This window comes from Heterocephalus glaber, unplaced genomic scaffold (assembly GCF_053883595.1).
Source record: "Heterocephalus glaber isolate CG9 unplaced genomic scaffold, H.glaber_assembly_v1.0 deba00001662, whole genome shotgun sequence".
Taxonomy (NCBI): domain Eukaryota; kingdom Metazoa; phylum Chordata; class Mammalia; order Rodentia; family Bathyergidae; genus Heterocephalus; species Heterocephalus glaber.
Window position 1 is genome coordinate 4,318,370 of NW_028258403.1, and position 24,223 is coordinate 4,342,592.

A 24,223-nucleotide genomic window follows, 5' to 3' on the forward strand; every position below is an offset into this window, starting at 1 on the left:
CCCCATTTCCTGGGGTTCCCAAGTAAGAAAGATAAGTTTGGGGCTGGTGAGAGCCAAGGCAGTGATGCTGCAGGGCCTGGGAGCCTCTGCTCCGGGAAGCAGCAGTCAGCCCAGCGCATGGAGCGCTTACCGCACCCTTCCTCTTCAGTCTGGCATCTCACCCAAACCCTTCCCAAGGAAAGCCACTCCACGTGCTAGTTAAAACTAAGTCAGATTTTTATTTTTTTTCATAGACCACATCATTTAATAATAAAAAAAATAAAAATAAAAATTGAACAAAAAGAGAAGGTGGATATAAAGTGGAACCAGTGGGTGAGAGGCAAAGGCTGCAGGACAGAGTGGGAACCGCTGGGGCCCGGGACTCAGGAGGAGACGCTGATTCAGCTCATAGGTGACCCAGTCCTGGCCCCAGCTGTTCCCAGAGAAGCTGTACCGAGGGAGGCAGGCGGTGAGCGGGATGGAGGAGAGGCTGGGGCACTGGGCTGTTCCCACCTCTGGCCGGCTATCTCCCTCCTAACCCATCTCTTCCCTCTCACAGATGATGAGAAAAGAGAGGGAGGAGGGCTAGGACCCAGGGGATAGGTTGAGGAGGCATGGGGCAGAGTAGCGGCTGCTCCATCTGGTACGTGGGGATAGGAGGCAGCCATAGTCAGCACTGGGCAAATGGTGTGAAGACTGAGGTTCGGGGGTGGTGACTGTGCCTACCCCACTGTGGCCTGTGACCCCTGGGGCAGAGTGGCTGGTACCTGCAGCTCTCCTAGTGTTGTCCCCGCTAGCGGCGGCCACCCCGGTCCCGCACAGGTGTGCTCCGACTCCGGCTTCTGCTGTGGCGCTTGGTGTCTCTGCGGTCCCTCTCCCTGCCTCGTTCCCGGTCCCTGTCCCTGTCCCTCTCTCGGTCCCCCCTGTCTCGCTCCCTGTCCCTCTCTCTCTCCCTGTCCCTCTCTCGGCTGTGCTCCCGACGTTTCTCCCTCTCCAACTGTCGGTTCCGTTCCCGCTCGGCTTCCTTTTCCCGCTCCTTCTGCTCTTCTTCCTCTTGTTCCTTTCGTCGCTTCTCCCGCTCCTTGGCCCGTTCAGCCCGCTCTGCCTCCTTCTGAACAATCTGCGGCCAGGAAGAAAGAGGAGAAAGTAGGCATTTGCAGCCTGCTCGTGTTCAGTGTGCTGCTTTGTCCATCTTGTTTGGACTCTGTACTCCTAGCTCAGGGATGCTGTTGGCTTTGCTGTTAGGCAGGAGGAGGTAGGATGGTCCATACTTGCACCTGTCTTTCTCGGCACCTCTCTCCCTGTTTTCAATTTTTATATATGACAGGTACTGGATCCACCCACACCCAGCCTTTGGTATTTCTCTAGATGTAAACAAATCTCTTCTTTAGCTGAGTAGCATAAACCTAAAATTCTCAAAAGGCTCATTGCCAAGAAGCAAAATTTTAAAAAGCAAAAACTCAGGGTTGGGGATTTAGCTCAGGAGTTCCATCACCGGCCTCAAAAGTACAAGGTCTGGGGCTGGGGATTTAGCTCAGTGGTTCCGGCGCCTGCCTCACAAGTGAAAGGTCCTGAGTTCAATCCCCGGTACCAAAAAAAAAAGTACAAGGTCTGGAGTCCGATCCCCAGTACCCAAACCAAAACAAAATCAAAAACCTCTTGGCCTGGGCAACTTAGCACCATGGTGCAAGACTGTCCAAAACAAGGCTAGGGACATGTAGCTCACTGTGAAGACCTGAGGTTTAATCTTCAATACTAGGGGAAAAAGAAAAAACCACCAAAACTACCCCAAAACTCTACAAATTAAAACAAAGAAACATATGGGTGTTTATAAAACATGTTCTTCTCAGCTAATTAAAGTTCCAAGAAACCTGGTTAACACAGCTAACTTCCCAGATATCCACACACCTTGCTTCCTGACTGACCAGTTCACTCTCTTGGGTTTGGTTTTTCTCCATGGCACACTCATCAACTATTTCTTAAAACCACCTCTCTGATGCTTCATTTCCTCTCTTAAGAATCTAAGCCCGGGTCTGGCCTCCTCTCTCTAGCTGTCCGTGAATCCTGACTACTCACTTGGCTGTCGGTCAGTGGGAGCCAATAGATGCAAGGAGCTGCCTTTGTCTTTCGGAAAAGGTCGTCCAGCAGCTTGGCAGGTGGCTCCTCTTGGGCTTTTTCTGAGGTGGAAGTGAATCAGACTTGATGTACAGGACCCTCTGACCCATCTCATTTGGGTCCCTGCCCCACCAACCACGGGACACATGTGCTCCCCCAGCTAAGTACCTTTCTTCTCACTCTTCTTTTCTTTAGACTTCGCACGTTCTTTGCGGCGGCGGTCACGGGACCTTGAGCGGGAACGTGGCCCCTCTCGAACTTTGTCCCGATCCCATTCACGCTCTGATCGTGTTCGTTCCCGCCGCTCCATTTCCCGTTCCCGCTCTGCCCACTGCTCCCGCACTGCCCTCTCCTGCTCCCGCTGCTCTGTCCGAGGGTGCTGTGGTGGCTGGACTGGGGGTGGGGGTGGGGGGTGCAGGGGCCGAGGTACCCCTTGCTCCTCCGTCTTAGTTTCAGAGGGGCGGTCCACCAAGAGGCCCCGGTGATAGTCCAGCTGTGGGCAGAGGAGGGAAAAGCCCAGTCAGGAGATGACATCACTCACTGAAGGAGTCCAGATATCGGGGCATAAGATATCTTGAGGCTCCATGGTTAAATAAGAGGAACCAAGGGGGTAAGGGAGAAGAGCAAAGAATCATCTCAGCTGGAATTGAGCAGATAACCTTCCCTGCTCCTCCCTTCCTTTTCCTTAGGTTTCTTACCTCATCTTGCTCAGCATAGTCAGCACAAAGGAATTTAGGATTGGACTGGGGCCATTTGACCCCATGTAGAGCTGTGCGGGTGGCAACAGCTTCCTCTACTGTTGAGTACTGGTGGAGAGAGAAGGCAGAAAGTCATGGTGTATCTTCACTCCTTCCCTTCTGTCCCAGTGCCCATAAACCTGCCCATAGTGGTCCAAGAAGGAAGTATACGCCCCAATCTATAGAATTAAGTTTCTTTCCCTCACCGTTACAAAGCAATGAGATTTGATCTTGTCAATCCAGAAGGCCTCTTCCACCAAGGTTCCTGTACGACCTAGCAACTCCTTCAGTTGGCCCAAAGTGAAGGGACGAACCTGCCAACAAAAATGAAGAAGATGGCTCAGAGCACTAACAGAGACTATGTGCTAAGCCTCTGCAATTCTTCAAAACAACCCTGCAGGGTGAGTTTTTTTTTTTTTTTTGGTACTGGGGATCGAACTGGGGTCCTTGTGCTTGCACAGCAGGCAGCGAAACCACTGAGCTAAATCCTCGGCCCTGCAGGCTGAGTTTTGTTCTCCCCATTTCTCAGATGAGGAAACAGTTTAAGTAACTCGTTCAATGTTAGTGAGTAACTGGCAGATCTAAGAGTTGGAACTCAGAAGTATCATTCCAAAGCTTAAACTCTTTTTTTTTTTTGAGACAGGGTCTCACTGTGTAATCTAGGCTGGTCTTGAATTATGTAGCCTAGGATGGCCTCCAACTCACGGGACTCCTCCTGCCTCACCCTCCTGAGTGCTGGGATTATAGGTGTGAGCCACTATGCCTGGCCAAAGCTTAAACTCTTAGCCACTAAGTAAGTCTGCAATGTGGGAAAGTGACTTACCAAATTGGAGATATGAACAATGTTACTGATCTTGCCCCGGGGTGGGGAGGGCACCTGGGCAGTACGGACTGGGTCATCAATTGTAATGGAAACTCCCGACTTCTGCTGGCTAATGGACCGACGGGTTAAGGTATCTCCTAATGTCACTATCAAAGAGAGCATAAGAGCAGCTTTCATTAGGGAGCAATTCTGGTTTATATCCAACATGACTCTCATGGTTCCCTTCCTTTTATTCTCTACCAAGCAGCCAGTCTTCCCTCTAGAAGTGCAGAACAGATAATGTGCAAGGTAGCTACGCGTAATCTCACTGTGGAGATTCAAAGATTAAAAAGATTCAAACCCAGCTCTCAAGTAGCTTAGTATCTCAGAGATGACAGATATGGACAGATATGGAAATAGAAAGCAGGTAACATCAACTGTCTAAAGAGGTCTACATGAAGTGTTCTAGGAATTCAGGGAGCTGTGTTACACTTCACCCACCTTTCTTTACTTCGTGTTCCACGGGTGGGGGCAAGGCTACCTCTACTGACACCTGGGGAGGTACAGCAGGTTCTGCTTCAGGCTCTTTCTCCTCTTCCTCTTCCTCCCTCTGCCCATTCTCCTGGCCCTCTGCAGGTACTACCTATAAAGGAAGCAGGTAAGAGTGTCAAGCACCACACTGGCACATTGTTTTCAGCCTGTGGTTCCCTTCTGAGACAATGGTACATAGAATTGAGTCAACCTAGTAGATTTTTTCCACTGGAGGGAGATTTTATTATTCAGTTCACTTCTACCAGATCCTGAAGTTGTTAGTGCCTCAATTTTGTTTTAAGGAAAACTAAGGCAGGATTTGGCAAATTTTTAAAAATAAAAAATACCCTGGGCTTTGTAAGCCACACAGACTGCTACAACTTTCCAATTCTGGTACTGCAGCACACCAGCAGCCAGAGAGGAGTAAGGAAGTAGGGTGACTGTGTCCCAGTAGAACTTTTAAGTACAATAAGCAGCGGGACTGATCTGGCAGTCTGATCTCTGAAGGTGCCAATTAACCCAGCCCTGTGCACAGGAGGGAGAGCTCTCCTCTATTTTACTTTAGGTTCTTGGCCGTTTGCTCTTAGCCACTGCCCTGCCTTGATTCAGGGATGGAGAAACCTTACCTGAGTGACTGTCCGGCATATTTTCAGCCCCTTGTCATGGGTCCCATCATCACCATTACGCTCTGTCTCGTCCTCAGAGATGCGGGAGTCATCAGCATGAAGATCCACAATAGCCTCCTGCCCCGCCAGGGGTTTGATGTCGGGGATGAGGCTCTGGGACACAGATACCCCCCACCCCGTTACACTGGGCCCAGGTCTATTCCCACCTTAAGGTGTCTTATCCTCCCTTCCCTGGCCCTCCCACCTCACCTTGAGTGATTCAGTGGTGATGCTGATGGAGGGTTTCTTCTGTGTGGTGGCTGTGCTGGCTCCCCAACGTCGCTTCCGACCAGGCTGGCCCCCCTCTGTGTCACTGTTTCCAGCTGGCACCCCCTTGGTAGCTGCTGTCCCGAAGAAATAGGACCCAACAGTTAGATGGGTCTTAGACCCTCTGCTGCTCACACTGTAACTTTAACTCAGACTGTTGGAGTTTCAGTAAAACGTTAACTTAGGGAAATCATATCTGGGGTGCTAGGAAAATCCTGGCTTCAGAATGAACAATGGAAGGGCTAGAGTCCCTTTCTGACAGATGAAAACTATTTGTCTCAAAAAGCAAAAAGGGAGGGGGTACTAGTTTGGCAAGCAGTTTTAGTGATAAGTCGAGTATCTGAATTGGTGAGACAGACAGAGGACATGGGAATGTATAAGGAGAAAACCCTACATGATAGGAAACTCTAGGCAGGATCAATTTAAGATCATGATGTGATCTCAACCTGTAATTCATGGTACAGATGAGTATTTTATTAAATATCTATTATCCTTTCAGAATCTGGAGTTCCTCATTGGGAAAATGTTACTGTTTGAGGTGGGAGCACTTCCACCTCTTAGAATAAACTGGTTAGCATTACATAGGAATCTAACTCATTTATAGTTTTTTTTTTTGGTACTGAGGATCGAACTCGGGTCCTTGCGCTTGTGCAGCAGGCGGCGAAACCACTGAGCTAAATCCCCGGCCTGAACTCATTTACAGTTTGAAGGATAAAATGTCTCTAAGTGCCAGGTACAGTGCAAGTGCCAATAATCCCAGCTTCTGTCAAAGTGCAAAGCTGAGGTGGGAGAACAGCCTGGGGAACTTAGTAAGACCCCCTTTTATTTTCTTCTCTTGGTACCGGGGATCAAGCTTAGGACTGCACTTGCCAGACAGTCGTGGTGTCAATGAGCTAAATCCCCAGCCTTAAAACCTTGTTTGGGGGGCGCCTTTAAGACTTGACACAGTGTATCTCATTAAAATGTGACTAGAGTGAATCACTGATAGGGACTGTCATGAATTTCAAATGGAACCCTACGTATGCCAGGAAGATGCGGATTTGCTGGGTGGGTGGGGGAGCAGGAGGGAGTGAACCAAGAATGCCAGAGAGAATGGGATTGATTTCCCTACCAACACCATTTTTATGGTATTCTTGACCTTTATTGGGGATTCAAGGGCTAGACTTACAGACAACGGAGATCTTCCTCTTGAATGATTTGGGCAGCGAGCTCTGTATAGAGAAGGTAAGGGGAAAAAAAGAGAAAGAGAGACACCCCACAGAGAGGGGGGAAGGAGGTTAAATGGGGCAGTCTTAGCATAGGCTCCAAAGACACACAGAGAGACAGAGAAAGAGAGAGGGAGAGAGACACAGAGATAGACAGAGACCAAAACAGAAGCGGCAAACGGCAAAAAACGAAGCAGAATTGATGCAAGTTAGAGAAAAAAATAAAATCAAAGATCTTAGCAGGGAGAGTCAACTACTGTACTACACACACCTGAGCATTAGCTTGACCAGAAATAAGCTGAAAAAGGAATTCAGCAGCCTCCCAGGCCTTAAAAGACATTGGTCATACCCCCTTCCACTGTCTACGCTCAGAAGTCACCAAGCCCAACAAGGTATGCGCAGAGCTGGGTCATCTATTCCTCCTACTTCCCTGCTAACCCAAGGAAAACACGAGGAAACAAGGGAAATACAACTTTGAGATGGCAGCTTCAACAAGACAACCCTCTTCTTCTCACTGCCCAGCCTGACAGTGTTGTGGGATATATGGAGATAGCAGGTTACCAGGACAAACCCCATCACGATGAGGAAAAGGGCCATACTGGACTCACTGGAGACGGAGCTCCTGAGCCAAAGCCACACAAGGAATTTACTGGTAAAGGAAGGTTTTTAACGAAGGGCAGGCTGATCCCAGGGAGATTTTCACTTTCCAAACACTGTCGCTCTAGCAGAGGCCTACTCTTTCCTCTACCATCAGGGCTCCAGCCTTAGGGAGCCAAGGACCAGAGGAAAGCCTTGGGCAACTTTCTCCCCTGAACACTCAATGGGACAAAGACTATGGACAGAGAAAGAGAGAGAAAAGGGGAATGGAGCACTGTGAGAATTAGATGCTTATTTCTGGAAAAACTAAGACCACCCTACCACCCTCCTAAAGGGTAGGGCAAAATCCTCTTGATGAAATCCCATTTCCCCCACCCACCCCCAGCCCCATTTCTGTCGTCTAACCAAGTCTCCTTGGTCTCTGTTAAGGGCCAGCCTGAACCCTAGCTGGGCCACTCTTGATGGGTTAGTGAGAAAAAAAAGGTCTTAATTAAAACAGGAAAAACATGAACCAAATAAATAAATAAATCCAACAAAGAAATCAGAAAAATAAAGAAAAAAGTTAAAATAAAAGATTAAAAAAAAGGAGAAGGAAATAAAGAAGAAAATAAACTAGGAATATGACAAATGTTCCAGGTACCATCTCACACCTGGGATCTTCAGTTCAGCCAATCGCACCTCACTGTGTACTGTATCTAGTCAACCGCCGGTCCAATCAGAATGAGCCCTCCCTGCTAGGCGCTGTGCAATTGGTGGGGGGTTGGGTTGGCAAAAAAGGTGGGCGCACGGCGTGGTAGTCAGCACGGCACTGCCAGAGTCCTCCCAGGGGCGCAGGGGGGGCGGGAGGGTAACGTGTGGGGGGACGCTGCCCAGTCTCCATGATGTCAAGACAGTTCACCGGTGGTGACCAGGCTCAGCAAGGGGTAGAGGGGGGAAAGGGGACAGAAACATCAGTCCTGGCCCTTGTAGGGTCATCATCTTGCAGTCCCTGATGAGACGGCTGTGAGCAGCAGGAAGGGTCCTTTGCTTTTATGAGAGGCAGGCAGAACCCTATGTCCACCAGTGGCAAGCTGCAGCAACACCACCACCCAACACTTGGAATCCAGGTGATGACTCCAGAGTCCCTTTCTCTTCTGCCTGTAACTGGGGAGGGGGTCCTCTCACGAGTGGGATCATGAAGCCTCTGATGAAGGTGGCCTGGGGATAGCAGGTGAGCCCCCAGAACCTGGCACACACTCAGCAGCAAGGTCAGGATACTTTTCTTTTGAGTCATGGGTAGCAACTTCTCAGGGACGCCAGCTGAGACAGTGGTTCCAGTCAGGTGGATCAGTGAGCCCCTGCCTCCAGAGATGGAGGAGAAATTGGAGCAACCAACATGCTGCCCTTCACCATGGGCAACAGGGACCAAAGGAAAAGTCCATCTGATGAGCAAGTGGTGATACTCGGGCCGGGCTGTCATCAGCATTAAATCCCTGGGGCACAGACCCTAGACTCCTCTGCAGGGTTCCTAGTCGTCACAGCTTAAGCCGAGGGCCCCACTCAGTGTTTCACAGCATGGCACTGTGATCACAAACATTGACTCTTTAGGTTGTCTTGGTGCCCCAGATGAGGATCCCAACAGTCTGCAGCAAACAAGGCAACCCACTGTCTTTGATAGGGCCAGGGCACATGGGCAGGCACCCCAGCACTGGCACAAGCTCTTCTTGGGGTGTCCCAAGTAGGGAGATGATGCAAGTCCACCCCTTTCCATATGCTTTTTGTTTTCTCAATAAGTCTCTCCACAACAGTGCTCTTCTTGGCCCCCTGATGTAAGCAAGACAGGGAGGCAAAAGGGGGCCCATCACAGGAGCCCATAAACATGCCCCCCTCTGGCCAAGACACCTGGATAGCAGACTTGGCTCTGATTGGGCAGCTCAGTAGCAGCGAGTGGGTCCAGAGGAAGAGGCGGCATCAGCGATTGGCCAGTTGGGCAGGGTTATATTTTACGGGCGGATTACCGTACATGAGGTACTTGGACAAAGTTTTACGGGGAAGAAGGACCTTGTAATAAATAATATTCTGCACATCAAATCACTTTCACCGGTCCCCACCCCCACAACACACACCAGAGAACAGCTACACACACAACAGTCCCTCCCACCCTGTTATCCTACTCCCAAGCCCAGCTAATTCTATTAAGAGCCAAGAAGATTTCGCTGGCTCTGATGGGGGGAGGCCCCTGAATCAGGTACAGGATGCAACATAGTACATTCACCAAAAAAGGAGGATAGAGGGGTCACAGATATGGAGAAGGGGCTTTCTGGATCACTCCAAGTGCAGGCTTCTAAGGTGCTACATCTTTGTAATGAAACCACTGGGGGGCAGCTGAGGAACAAATTCCTCAGCATGGCTGGTCTGGTGAGAACCACCACAGCCCACTAGATGGCGCTGAGTTTCATTAGGTTTTTAAAAAGGAGGGAAAGCTCAAGTTATTATGGAAGGAAGCTTGGGAAGATAATGAGCCTGGGACTTGGAAATGGGGCCATTAATGGACTTTCTAGTTAGTAACAAATTTCAAGGAAATGGGGCCATTAATGGACTTTCTAGTTAGTAACAAATTTCAAGGAGTCTGGACTGCCCTCTTGCAACACCGGGAAAGGAGAATCAATGAGCCTGTCTCCATCACAAGGGTCTCCCTTGCTAAACCAGCGAATTCTCCCTTGGCCCCATCCTGATTCAAGGTCCTGGCTCATCCCCTTTTTAGTTATCCCACTGTGTAAGAGGGATCACCAGAATGGTCTACTCCTTCCCCTAAGTCCACTTCTGCCCACCCATCCTAACAGGTGGCTTGGATATTTACCTCTTTCTTCTCCTCATCTTCAGCACTGCCCTCTGGGCGGTCATCATTGCTGACTTGGTCGGCATTAGGCATAGGAGGTTCCGGAACCTCATTTTCAGGTCTGCTTTCACTTGTGTCCATGGTCACTTCCTCCTTCTCCTCACTGACAGTATTGGGAAAGGTTGAGAGGGAAGGGCAGGAAAGAACCAAGGGGGAGAGAGAGCGAGACATTAGCTTTTGGGTCATGAAATCTATGCCTTATCACTCGGATGCAACTGGAATGTCTGCTTTTCAGATCAGACTAGAAACTTTGCTGCCTCAGGCAAAGTGGGAAGCCATTTTCCTTAGGGGAAAAGCATGAATGATAGTAATCACAATCACCCACTCCTCAGATGGGATAACCCTGGTGTGGGGCTAGGATTCCAACTGTTCCTAGGTCATAACTCAGCAGAGCATTCTTATGTGAAAGGAGAAACACCCTCCTCTGAAAGAAGTCCCTCAAAAGTGACTGTGACTCACCCACAACCCTGTGCCTCCCTACCCCAAGGCTACAGGCACCTTTACTCGGTATATGAGAAACTAAGGGAGGGAAGTGTGATTCCTTAAAAAGATAAGAATGGCCATAGCTCTATGGCAAATGATTCTAACTTTGTGTTTAATCAACTGCTTAGTAAGTAAAGGCCTGCTGACCCACAGGATCTGGAGATAACAGGCACAGACAAAATGCCTAGGTTGGGGGTTGCAGGAAGTTCAAGCCTCAACAAGGACCTTCTCTCATCCAAAGGAAAAACTAAGCTGTCTAAGAGAGTATGAAAACTCAGAGAAGAACCTGGCCACTTTTACCTGCTCAGAGGTGTAGGAATTGTTCTTAGATTTGACTTTCACCTAGTTTCTCCCACTCCCTCATTCCAACTTTCAAGAGATAAAGACAGCAGGCCTTCCAGTCAGAACACACTCTCCTCCACACCAGACAACCCCCCAACACAAACACTGAACCCCCTCAGCTCTTAACCACACAAGTTACCACCTACTTCAAGCAAATAACCCGAGATTCACTTCAGATTAACCATCTTCCTATATTCCCTTTGCTCTCTTCATCTCTCAACTTCTAATCTCTAATCTCCCTTGTACCCAAATACTAGGCAAAAAAATCAAGATGATCAAAGGCCCAACTTTCCAGAAAGGGGAACTCTAGCCTCCCTAGGTCACTAGCTAACCACCACCAGAAAATTCAGCATTCCCAACAGGCTGCCTGACACTCAGAGGTCAGAACAGCCTCCCTAGGGCAATCAGGGAGGGATGAACGGGTTAGGGGGGAGGGGAAAGTCGAAGCTGTGCCCCCAGCTATCAAGCCCCCACAGAAACATGTGATTCAACTGCTTAAGTATAGAAAAAAGGGTTTTTTTTTAAAAAAGCCGATTTCCCACACAGAGAGGGGAAGTAGGGCCAATTAGAAATCGGGCAGGAAGGACAAAGGGGGAAAGCAGAATGATTGAAAACAAACCAAAACGAAAGCCAGAATGAAAGCCATGAGGAAGAGAAGATAAGGTAAGTTAGAGGTGGGGAAAAGGGATACATGGAAATGTGAATCTCTCACCCTTCTTTGCTTTCTGATAACATGATTTTTTTTCTCCCCCTGGAAGTGCTGTTTATCCCTTTCTGGAATGGAAGAAATAACAAAAACCAAACAAAAAAACCTAAAAACAAAAACAAAAACAAAGAAAACCACCTTTCTTGTCCCAATATCCCACCACCTCCTCCCCAGCCACCCGATCCAGAGAGAGAAAATCGAGATGCAGCAACTGGGGATCCAAAAAAATGGTAAATGGAAGGGGAGGTGGTGGTGGTGCGGGGAGGCTAAAATAGGTCTGGCTTTTAAGAGATAAGCGTTAAGTCCTCACGGCAAACCCCGAGTTCGGCTGGATTGATCTCTGGAGAAGGAGAAGGAAGAGGGCCAGGCTGCTGGTAGTGGCTGGCTCTATTGTACTGGCGGAGCGGCAGCGATCAGCCGGAGACATGCAGGGGAGCCATCTTGCCACTTACCCAGCAGCCCGTGTGTGCGGATGGGGGAGGGCCCTGCTGCAGCAGGGGAGGGGAAAGAAAAGAGGGAGGGAGCTGAGTGAGCAAGGTTCTTATCCTCTGGCAGGCCACAGGGAACAAGCAGACGGTGGCTCAAGAGGCCTGGCCTTTTCCTTCTTTTCTCAGATTACAACAGCTACTGAGGCCTAGCTCCTCAGGGCCCTACGGGTGCTCCCTCCACTCTTCCCCAGGGACAAGGGCGGGGGCCGGGTGGAGACACAAAGTTACAGCTGTTTGACTGGAAGACTCCAGAGAATAAAAAGAAAAGAAACAGCAGAGCTGGGAGTAAAAAATAATTCGCAAAAGATAAAGCCAAGGTTGAAAAATGATTATAAAGATAATCAAAGCCTCCATCCTTCCCCCAGAACGGAGGAGAATGAGCAATTTTTTAGGTGCCCACCACCCTCCACACAGGAAGCAAGGCATGGACACTTGAAACCAGATGAGCCAGACATATGCTCAAGGAGGGGCGGGAGGGATGAGAACAGTCACTATCTAATCACTAGAGTAACTGGCTGCGTACCCCTGGCGATGGCCGACCACTTCAACCAGTCTGTTTCTAAGCGAGAGTGGAGGAAGTGGATAGACTGGGAAAATCCTCTCCAAATGATGAGTTCAAAGAAGGGTGGGACTCTGAAGAGACTTTGTTTTTGCGTCTTTAATGGCCACTTTGCCCCAGAGTCCCTCAGAGCCAGAAAGGGTAAGGATAAATAGGGAAGGATACCTAGCATCGCTGAAGCTTGAGGGCCACTTCCTGGAGGAAGAGCTCCAAGGTGAGGCCTCTCAAGTAGACTAGACACCAAAGTCAGAGAGCTCTGCTACTTGGGGGAGAGGAGGGAGAGATGAGCTGGGTAGACAGTGACTGAGAACTCAGTAAACAATATTAATCAAATATTCCCCACGTTATGTGTGAAACACACTCTAAGGGTTCAAGACAGCACCCAGTAAATACTCGAAATGCTTCTCTGTTGATGGCAAAAGTGCTCCTTTTGTATCCTAACTGCGGAAGCTTAACTCTAGGACAAGCTTCTGAGAATTTAACCAAAAGCTGATGCTGAGGATGGAACCCAGGGCCTTGTGGATGCTGGGCAAGTGCTCTACCACTAAGCCATATCCCTAACCCCTTGGTATTTTTAATACCAGATCTTTCATCCAGAAATGATACTTTTTTTTTTTTGTACCAGGGATTGAACTAGGGACCTTGCGCTTATGAGGCAGGCAGTGGAACCACTGAGCTAAATAAATCCCCAGCCCTATCCAGAAATGAAATGTTCTCCCTGCTGCTGAAAATTCTGTACTTACCACGCCAACTGCATGTTAAAGTGGTCACATTATATATTACTTAAAATTCCCCTTCACATAGTGTCCCTTCTGCTCAGAATATGAGAGTGAGAGCTGAGTGTGGTGGTGCATGCCTGTAATCCCAGCACTTGGGAGGCTGAGGCAGAAGGATCTCTTCGAGTTTGAGGCCAGCCTGGGCTGCACAGTGAGTTCAAAGTCTGCCTGAACTTCATAGTTGAAACCCTCAAAAAAAAAAAAAAAAAAAAAAAAAAAGCTAGGTCCCATCTTGGTCCTGGTCGAAGCCTCTTACAAGCTGTGTGATAATGGTCAGGTTCCTGATCCTCTCTGAGCATCTATTTCTTTTTGGTTTTTTTGTACTGGAGATTGAACTCAGGACCTTGCGCTTGTGAGGAAGGCGACGGCACCACTGAGCTAAATCCCTGGGCCAAACATCTATTTCTTAATGTGTAACGTCAATCAATACCTATTTCCTGGAAAAGTGCAACAGAGTGTTAGCTGGTAACTGATTTGAATGACATCCCCAGTCAAGGTAAGGATATGCATAAAACGTGTATACACTTAATAGTCCACTGTGTCATCTGATGCCACTTCTGAAGTTTCTGACTCAAAGAGCAGACTGCTCTTTCTCTGATGCCAAATGATTCAGTAACTGGCATGAAAGATTTCTGGCAGTACCCTTATCACTCTGTATAATGACTACTTTGTCTCCCACCTCCGCCCTGCAGAGTACCGTAAGGGTAAGCACTACCTCCCTTGGCCCCTAGTGCACAAAGAAAGGCTCTGTAAATATTTTTTTTCCCCGTAAATATTTCTGGATTAGGGTGTTGGGGGGAGTACTAAGTGGATACTTACAAATGCTTGGTGACCTAAACTTTTCTTGATATTTCTTGGGTAAAAGTTCCACAGAAGAGTATTACCCCTCATAAATCATTACCTTCAGACATCCTCAAATTGGGCCAGGGATTTATCCCAGTGGTTCCGTCACCTGCCTCGCAAGTGCAAGGATCCAAGTTCAATCTCCGGCACCAAAAAAAAAAGACATCCTCAAATAAATGTTCCCTGTCCCTCCATGGTCCTAAAGTATTTCTGGCTGCTCAAATGCCTCTCCAGAAGTTTACTTAGAAGAATTTTGTTACTGGAAATGTCTCCTATTTTTAAGAATATGAATTTTACTACTGGCCTTAAAATACAGGAGGATTATGCCTTTTATTTCCTTATGATCAATTTTGTGAGATCCCAAGACTTTTTTTTTCTGGTACCAGGAATCAAACTCGGGTCCTTGCACTTACAAGGCAAGCGATGGAACCACTGAGCTAAATCCCCAGCCCTTTTTTTTTTTCAAAATAGGAAGGAATCCTTGAAATTGTTCCATCCTTTATTTTATTTATTTACTTATTTATTTATTTATGGTACTGGGGATCAAACTCAGGACCTTGCATGCTTGTGAGGGGCAGGGCTTGTGAGAGGCAGGTGGTGGAATCACTGAGCTAAATCCCCAGCCCTCCCATCCTTTTTAGATAAAGGTGTCTCTTTCCCCTCCCTTAAATTCTTGCACAAATGTTCCGAAATCATTGACAAATATGAAATTATACTAGGAATGGCAGAGGAAGACAGTTATTCTTTTTTTTGGTACTGGGGATCGAACTTGGGTCCTTGCGCTTGCGCCAGTTATTCATAATTAAACAACACACAAAGCATTTGTAGCCCAGAAGAAAAGAATGGAACTACTTGGAAGGTAATAATATTGTATTTCTGTTCATATGTAAATGAGATTTAAAGAAATTAAGGCAAAAAAAATTCCTATAGCCACATATATTTCAATTTTAGTTATAGAAAATTCATGAAAGAGGACCTGATGTAAAAATTTTTTTTTTTTGGTACCGGGGATCAAACTTGGGTCCTTGTGCTTGCACAGCAGGCGGCGAAACCACTGAGCTAAATCCCCAGCCCGTGATGTAAAAATTTTAATATATCCTCAGGAGCTTACTAGTTCCAAGATAATCAGGGACAATATAATTTTATTTTTATTTTTATTGGTACCAGGGATCAAACTCAGATCCTTGCACTTGTGAGGCAGGTGCCAGAACCACTGAGCTAAATCCCCGGCCCAGGGGACAGTATAATTTTAGATGTTATAACCTTTGATACAAATTTTTCAGTGAACAAACTCTACTGATGATAATTATGCTTGCATGTGCACATGTGAGTGATACTGACAACTGAATTAGAGAGTGGTGAGCTACATACCCAGCCCTTTGTTTATTTTTTAAAATTCTGAGATAGTCTCACTAAATTGTCCAGGCTGGCCTTGAACTTGTGATCCTCTTGTCAGTCTTCCAAACATCTGAGATTACAGCTCTGTGCTAGCATGCTCTGCTTGAATTATGCTTTTTAAAAAAATAATGCAACGCCGCCACCTGCCTTGCAAGTGCAAGGTCCCGAGTTCGATCCCCAGTACCAAAAAAAAATAATGCAACATTTGGGATACTGGCAGTGTAGGTCTCCTGGGGAGTATCAATTGCACTGTTATACTGGAAACACTTCCTTCCTACTACAAGAACAAATAAGCAGAGAACCAAGAGCTTGGAGTTACTACTGCCTACTTGGTTCACCTACACAGAAGGCTGTACTTCAAAAAACTCAGGTTTTTTTGAGACAGGGTCTTGTGATGTAGGCCAGGCTGGCCTTGAACTTGCAATGATCCTCCTGTCTCAGCCTCCCAAGTGCTGAGATTATAGGTGTGTGCCATCACTCCAGGCCAAAAAATTGAAGTTTGAATTAACTACTGCCAAATGATAGAGCTGCTCACACCTGCCTCCTTTAAAAAACAAAACAAACAGGGCTGGGGATTTAGCTCAGTGGTTCCAGCGCCTACCTTGAAAGCACAAGGTCCCGAGTTCAATCCCTGGTACCCAAACAAACAAAAGAACTCCTTAATGCTTTGTTTTGTGCTTTTTTTTGGTACCGAGGATGAACTCAGGATCTTTTGCTTGGAAGGCAGGCTTGGTACCACTAAGCTAAATCCCTGGCCCTCCCTACTGTTTTTTAATGTAAAAAGAGAATATTATTTATTTTCTGGTGTATGAGGACATTTTTGTGACAACCATAGTAGGCTGAGGACTAGATTTTGGAAGTGAGCTCGGTTGAAATAAATAAGGGCTCACAAATCTCTGCTCCAAGCAAACAAAAAGATACCTTACCTCATAAATTTAGAATTCCTCAGGTACAATCCGAATCAGAACAGGTTTAACCAAATACAGTAAAAAAGTTAGGCAATCTCTTCCAAGTGGTGAGAGGTCCTTGAGGTAGTCTAACTTTTGTAAAGCATATTACTGCTGTTTTTAAGTCATGAGACTTTTTGTGGAGACACACAGGAAAACCAAGGTTCAGCTACAAATGATCTTCTCCTTTAATGCAGTTGATCTTACTTTTAAAATTGGCTAGAGATCTAGAGGTCTGCCAGGCTGTGAACCCTAGCATTCTGGAGGGGTAAAAGACCAGGAGTCTTGCAAATCAGTTGAAACATAGGAAAACTTCTCAAACATTCATTTACCAAATCTAATGCTAGAACCACCTATGGGCTTAAGCCTTTGGGCATGTCTGTCTTTTTTTTTTTTTTGCTAGTGAGGATAGAACTCGGGACCTTGCGCTTGCTTGGCAAGCACCGGAACCACTGAGCTAAATCCCCGGGCCCTGTCTTTTTTTTGAGACAGGACCTTGCTATGTAGGTCAGGCTGGCCCAAACTCACTATGTATCCCAGGCCGGCCTCAAATTCACAGTGATCCTCCTGCCCCAGCCTCCTGAGTGCTGAGGTTACAGGTATGCACCACCACACCTGGCTGTACATGTCTTCTTCTTAGGCAGCTGAACAAACTATCTGGCAGGGAAGAAGGAAAGCAGGTAAGAAGTATGTGTATGAGATTTTCCTGAGTGTAGGTTCCATTTCTAAACTATAGGATGCTTTGAAGCTTAGCTAGGCAACAGTGACCAATCTCAGTATGTGCCCAGGGTGCAACTTGGCTATTATGGTACCTTGTTGGAATCCATGTGTCTAGATTAATCTCAGTCCTAAAATGAAGATCAAGGTCACCAATCCCTGGGGAGAAAAACTCTGCATATGACTGTAAGCTTCACTTGCCCTGAACTTGAATGTGAAAGTCCAGAAATACAGGTGATTCAAACAACATAAAATACTTTTTTGTTGCTAGGATCTTACACTCACAGAATTTTAACGATAGCAAAGAACTTTCCAGAAAACTGTTTCTCAAACTGCATAGGAACCAGTTCCTTAGGCCCAATAAGCAGCATGTCATCAATATGCACTTTGTGTTTCACAGAATCAGGAGAGGGTAGTGATTATGCCTGAGTTATAAGGATGGGAAAATGTTACTCCATTTTCTCATTGATGATGTAGCTGAGAATTCTGAATACCTTCCAGAATCCACTCAGTTTTCATTTTATGGTCCTAGAAAAAAAACTTTTCCAAAGAATATACCCATCTCAAAAGGGAAAAGCAAAACCTTTTCAAAAGTAGAGTAAACTTTCAGCTTCCAAATGGAAAATATAATGGCCATGAGATGGCAGCAGAGACAAGAAATGACAACAGACTATAGCAAGGGTCCATCCCAAAGCAAAGGCTATGTCTGGAAGAGTAACACACTATCATTAATGTCAGAAGGAAAACAGTCATGTCAACTGCCCACCACCCTCCAAAACTCAAGAGTTAAAAGAGAGTCTGAAGCTCTCAGAAGAGTGTAAACTATCAGAGTATTATACATAGGGGAAAAGAATATTGGTAGTAGTGCTAAAATGATATTAAAACAAGTATGGAACAACTTGAAACCAATTCCAAAGCAGTTCAGAATTCCAGATGTCTAAAAGCTACGCAATCTTATTCCCTTAATGATTTAAATTTCCATTTTCCAGGAGACTTTGAAGCCAGGAGTTTTGGTTCAATGGCTTAACTTTTAATACCAAGTTAAGAATAATGAATGACATATAGTACCTACTGAATTATAAACTTTACCTGATAAAAGAGTATTTCTTTAGGACTTAAGGATTTAAAAACTCACTTGAATTAAGATCAGTCAAAAGGTCTAAGGGACCCAGGAATAAAGTTCCTGACAGAAACTTCATATTTTGCTCCACTATATGATGAAAGAGCATAGACTGTGTTTAATAAAATGATAGATAGCAACCAGGAAAAATGAACAAACTAACACCATACCCTTGGTGTTACTCATTACAGACCCTCAATATCATTTATTTATATATATATATTTTTTTGGTACCAGGGATCAGACTCAGGACCTTGTACAGAACCACTGAGCTAAATCCCTGGACCCCCTCAATATCATTTATTGAACTATTTCTGGGCTCAGATGCAGCTGGTAAACGTGAGTTAATGACTGAATTAGGATTCTCTGCATCCCTTATACAGTCTTGATAAGGGAAGCAGAAGCCTCTACTTAAAGGTGTTGAGGGTGGTGATCACAGATATATTTCTTATACCCTCACCACCACTTTTCAGACCTCCTTAAAAGTTCTTACTTAGCCAGTCACAAACACTCTGGGAGGTTGAGGCAGGAAGACAGCAAGTTTGGGTCCAGCCTGGGAAACTCAGTGAGATTGTCTCAAAAAATAAAAAAGGCTGGGGATATAGCTTAGTATGAAGGCTCTAGGTTTAATCGCCAACACCAAAAAAATAGTTTGGTGGCAGCTTCTACCACAGTAAATGAAGTGTAGCCTTTATCCAGATAAATCTCTGCCTTCATGTTTTTTTTTCCAAAAAAAATTTTTTTCTTTTCAGTACTAGGGATTGAACTCAGGACCCTGCGCTTGGGAGGCAGGTGACGGCACCACTGAACTAAATCCCTGGCCCTGCCTTCATGTTTTAAAAGAAAAAAGAAAACTAGGACTGCTTAGTCAAACAACCTTAGGGAGCAAAGACCTGTCTCACACCGAGTTCCTTATTATATATACCAGTCAAGACTTATCACTTACACAACGTGACGAATCCTTTCTGACTCTGGTAGATGAGAAGTCTGAATCTCTGAGGTTTGAGGCTGTGTGGCAGCTGGTGGCTCTGCCTCTTCAGCTTCACACTTCTTTGGGCTCCCCTGTCAGAACAGAGCAAACAAAAGATAACAAAGGATTTAAATCTGCTTGGTTCCTTTTTAACCTGGAGCTGGAAAAAGGCAGAGCAGGACATACATAGTGCCAGCTCTACACAGAGCCCTCTGCATCTTCCTTATTTCATTTTACAATGTGGAATGGACTACAGCTTAAAGGTAAATATTTAAGAATTTCTATTCCTACTCAGGGCCTTATGTATGCTAAGCACATGGTGTACCACTGAGCTAGATCCCTAACCCCTAGACTTCTTTTATTTTAAAAAGACAGGATCTCACTGTGTAGTCTAGGCTGGACTCAAGCCTATTGTGTTCCACCTGCCTCAGCCTCCCAAGTGTTAGGATTACAGGCATGCAGTACCACATCTGGCTAGAATTCTTTTTTGAGACAACCGAGGAAAGGCTTCCTTTTGGGCAAATAAAAGGAAAAGAGTTATGAAGAATTGAGCCTAAGAGGCTTAGAGATGAGAACCTTGCTGCATGTACTCATGAAAAACTTTCATAAACCAGCGAGTTGGAAATGAGTTAAGTAGGACTACCAGGTATCCCAATATTCTGCGTTTCTTTTGAGCCTTGTCCAGACAGACTTTTATTGTTTTTTACTTTTTGGTACTGGGGATCAAACTCAGGCCCTTGTGCTTTTGAGGCAGGCGGTGGAATCACTGAGCTAAATCCCTGGCCCCTGACTTTTATTTTTTGGTTCTGGGGATCGAATTCGGGTCCTTGTGCTTGTGCAGCAGGTGGTGAAACCACTGAGCTAAATCCCTGGCCCAAAAGTTTCATTTATTTATTTATTTAATTAAATTTTTTTTTTTTCTTGTACCAGGGATCAAACTCAGGACCTTGCACTTGCAAGGCAAGTGGCAGAACCACTGAGCTAAATCCCTGGCCCTCTTTTATTTTAAAGGTAAGACAAAAGGGAAAATCATGCCTTGTCCTCCACTCCCTCCAGGGAGGGGCCACAGTAGCCTACCCGCTCAGGCTGTACCCTCTGGGTCACATGCTTTTCAGCTGGCTCAGGCTGGTTCAGATGCCTCTCTTGGATAGAGGATGAGGAGGCTGGTGTCCTCTCCTGTGGCTCAAGGATCTGTAGCTGTGCCAATGGTGGACCTGCAACCTCTTGACCAGAAATGGGATCTTTGGTTTCAGTGTAGCTTGTGCTGCTGTCCCTGGAGACTCCAGGGCTCAGAGACTGAAGAAATGGAATGAAACACATTAGTAAGGAAAATTACTCTATATGGCATATACTGGATATACATTTATATGGATGGGTGGTACATACTCAGTAGATCATTGAGTTTTCCAACTCTGTTGACCCAATTCACACTCTGGATCTTTCTGTTTATTTTTGTTTGACTTAATCTTTCTGACTGCTTATTCAACAAATTTACTAAGTTCCAAATGGGTGCTAGGTACTGGGATACACACATAAAGGCATGTCTATATCCTCAAGAAGTTTATGTCTTACAGAAGAGATGAGTAAAATGGATTTAACATTCTCTGGAATCAAAGGGACTCAAATAAAAAGGACCTCTGTTAGGGGCCAGGGATTTAGCTCAGTGGTTCCAGTGCCTGCCTTGCAAGCACAAGGTCCTGAGTTCGACCCCTGGTACCAAAAAAAAAAAGGACCTCTGTTAGAGAACAATAAACTGAAAATTAAATTCTGAAATGAAATGAAAATAATCAATGAACTGGGGACTAAATGAATATTTTCCTATTCCTGTTTGATGTTTACATTCTTTTTTTTTTTTTTTGGTACTGGGGATCGAACTCGGGTTCTTGCGCTTGCATAGCAGGCGGCAAAACCACTGAGCTAAATCCCTGGCCTTCTTATTACTGTTTGAAAAAGCACTGGAGTACAGACAGAACATCAACCCATGCAAGACTGTCTTATACTCACTTTCCTGCTACTGTTAGATGCAGAACGGGAACGGGATCGGGAACGTGACCTGGACTCTGATGTTGACCTGGAGCCTGTCTTGGGTCTAGCATGAGGGTTGGCGTGAACACGTGCCTGGGATACCTCTCTCTGCTTGGACCTTGGAGGTGAGTAAGACCGAGAGCCTGAACTGTCAGGAGAGTGAGATCTGGATCTAGAACTGGAGGATGAAGACGAAGAGGACCGGCTTGAGGATGAGTCAGCTGACTGTTTTAATTTGTGGCTTGGGAAAAGAGAATGAGAAGCCCTTTGGCCTTCTGTCTGTTCCAAACACTGCTGTTTCAGAGATTCATCAGTGATCTCTTTGGCTGGTGTTAGTTCTTCCATTTTTAGAGAGAATGGTTGAGCAGATTTTTGTGACTCAGCTTCATGACCTTTTGGGGTTGAGTATTCAGCCAATGTGCTTTTCTGAACTAGGGGCAGGACACTCTCCTCTGACACTTTCTCTGCTGGAGATTCTGCTTTGGTGTCTGTAGGACTTGACAAAGGAGACAGGCCTCCTACCACCTGCAGAGTGTGCTCCCTGGTCTCAGCATCAGCACTAGGAGGAGATAACTGAATGAGGACAGGAGGAGCAGGGCCTTCCATGGGCTCTATTTCTTCCTCACTCTGTAGCTGTGTATGAGGTGGTGGAGAAGATGCTTCCTTGGTAAGCAATGGTGGGGGAGTCTCCTCTTCACTGGCAGCTTGCTCTGGTTGTAGCACAAGAGAAGCCTTTCCTAGATCTTCAGTCAGTCGAGGAGGGGAAGGGGACTGTGATTTTTTCACTAAGCCTTGTGAAGATTTTATTTCTCTTTCTTCCTCCTCAAGGGGAGAAACTGTCTGTATATCTTTCTCTTGCTGCTGTCTGGCCAGTTGACCTCTTCTGGCCTCCTCCTGGGATCTTGTGACTCGCCCTCCTCTCTCTAACCTCTCTTGGTCCTGGGATCTTATGGTTTTGGGTCTCTCATCCATCACCTCCTCTGGTTTTGCTCTGGACATCTCTTCCCCTTCTTCAAACTGCCTTAGAATTGGGGCCTCCCCAGATTTTTGTCCCTCATCTTCTTCCTCTTCTTCCTCCTCTTCCTCTTCTTCTTCCTCTTCCTCCTCTGTTTTCAAATTTCTATCTGCTCTAACTCTCAGATTTCTGGAAGGTGTTTCTTGATCCTCTTCTTCTTCAGCAGCTTGGCTGTACTCAGAGAGCTTAGCTGCTCTTGCCTGAAATGAAAGATATCCAAGGGCTCCAAATATATTTGCTCACAACCAACAGAGGAAAAGAAATTGTATCACAAGATAACCTTAGGAAGGAGAAATTCAATGACATACACTATTAGCAACACAGAGACAGGTGTGATAGTAAATAATCCTGACTAATATGGGCTCCTCAGAGGAATCAAAATAGAGTGAACCAAAAGGAACACAATAATTAAGGTACTTCTGGTTAGTTTTTATTTCGTGCAGGACTAGAGATCAAACCAAGGAGTGCCCTACCATTCAGCTACATCCTCATCCCTTTTTATTTTTTTAAAGATAGGGTCTATGTTAAGTTGCCCAGGAAAGATTGGAAGTCGTGATCCTCCTGCCTCAGCCTCCCTCAGGGCTAGGATCACAGGAGTTTATCACTACAACTGGGGTACTGGTTCATTTCATTGCTTCAAGGTTTTAAAATAATAACAGAATATGTAGAAAGTGGGGGCAGGGGGACTAAACTATTACTTATACCACTAAGCTATTGCTTTTTGGGGTTTTGCAAGGGGGGGGTCTCACTATGTAGTTCAGGCTGGCCTTCAATTTATATCATTTTGATGTATTTCCTTTCATTCTTTTTTTCTCTCATTTCTTTGCAGCCTTTCTTTTTTTCTTTTTTCTTCTGTGGTACTAGGGATTGAAAATTTGGGGCTTCATACATGCCAGGCAGATACTCTACCACTGAGCTACACCCCAATCCTTTTTTGAGACAGGGTCTTGCTGAATTGCCCAAGTTGGCCTTGAACTTGCAATCTTCCTGTCTCAGTTTAATAGCTGGGATTACAGGCATGAGCCACTACATCCAGCTTGGATAGTCCTAACTGTACTATTGGTACTCTTTTGTATTCTGTTCACTTAACATTGTTTTATATAGCTTTAAGGTTTTAATTGAATAATTATGCCACCTTGTTTAATGATGTGGTTTAAAAATATACATGACCTCCCACTGCACAGAGCCCTCTCCCCAAATATAGACAAGTCTGTTAATGTTCCCATTTAAATTTTTTTCATTAAAAATGACTACTTTGACTACAAGTTTTATTATCCCATTTGAATCTTTTAAGAAACTAGATATTTGCTTAGAAATATGAAGGCTAGCTGGGTGTGGTGGCACACACTTGTAATCTCAGCACTTGGAAGGCTGAGGCAGGAGTATCATTGTGAGTTTGAGGCCAGCTTGGGATACCTGATGAGTTCAAGGCCAGTCTGAACTACATAATGAGATCCTGTCTCAAAAAAAAAAAGGCTAGAGCAGGTCAAACAAAACAAAACAACCTCCCCAAGCAAACAAAATAACATTAAGCCAGGTGCTGTGGTATATGCCTGTAATCTCAGATACTTGGGAACCCAAGGCAGGAGAATCCTAAGTTTGAGTCCACCTTGGGCAACTTAGTGAAACTCTGTCTCAAAATAAAATAAAAAGGGAGTAGGGATATAGCTCAGTATACTGTGCTTATCCACTATGGATGAAGCCCTTGTATAATCCCAGCCACCCTTAACCAAAAAAAAGAAAACAAAGACAAACAGAAGAAAGAAAATGACTACATATAAAAATCTGGAGATTCTAACTCTAAAACAATTTGAAGAGGAAAAGAAAGGAGGAAATAGCTAAAACATTACTAAAAGAGGTGACTGAAGGGTTTAGGAAGTATCAGAGTTACCTGTCTGACCCTGGATGATCGTCTTTCTCCTTTCCTTGGTTTTTCATCATCAGATTCACCTTTTTCTTCAGAAACAGAGGACCCTTTTCCTATGAAAGAATAGTCAGATTTATGATACAAGTATTTATTCATAACTTTCTGAAATCCAACCATTCATAGCATACATA

The 24,223-nt window shown here is 45.6% G+C and overlaps 1 protein-coding gene across 8 annotated transcripts in view; it reads right to left on the reverse strand.

Moving 5' to 3' along the window:
- Positions 1-198: 198 nt before the first annotated feature.
- Acin1 (apoptotic chromatin condensation inducer 1) overlaps positions 199-24,223 on the reverse strand; it is a 39,377-nt gene continuing 15,352 nt past the window's right edge. For 2 of the 8 annotated variants that reach the window (XM_087197167.1, XM_087197162.1), the window contains 15 exons: positions 24,057-24,145; positions 21,130-22,365; positions 20,203-20,421; positions 19,102-19,217; positions 9,738-9,879; positions 6,265-6,307; positions 5,040-5,173; positions 4,791-4,907; positions 4,135-4,276; positions 3,655-3,800; positions 3,038-3,145; positions 2,793-2,900; positions 2,263-2,587; positions 2,056-2,156; positions 199-1,099 (listed from right to left, as the gene is read on the reverse strand). In XM_087197167.1, the coding sequence (XP_087053293.1) occupies positions 773-1,099; positions 2,056-2,156; positions 2,263-2,587; positions 2,793-2,900; positions 3,038-3,145; positions 3,655-3,800; positions 4,135-4,276; positions 4,791-4,907; positions 5,040-5,173; positions 6,265-6,307; positions 9,738-9,879; positions 19,102-19,217; positions 20,203-20,421; positions 21,130-22,365; positions 24,057-24,145 (3,353 nt within the window). In that variant the 3' untranslated portion in view covers positions 199-772. Of the gene's footprint in view, positions 1,100-2,055; positions 2,157-2,262; positions 2,588-2,792; positions 2,901-3,037; positions 3,146-3,654; positions 3,801-4,134; positions 4,277-4,790; positions 4,944-5,039; positions 5,174-6,264; positions 6,308-9,737; positions 9,880-11,313; positions 11,376-11,617; positions 11,780-19,101; positions 19,218-20,202; positions 20,422-21,129; positions 22,366-24,056; positions 24,146-24,223 lie in introns of those variants that run through there. The other 6 variants (XM_004864181.3, XM_087197165.1, XM_087197166.1 and 3 more) reach the window with 5 other exon arrangements.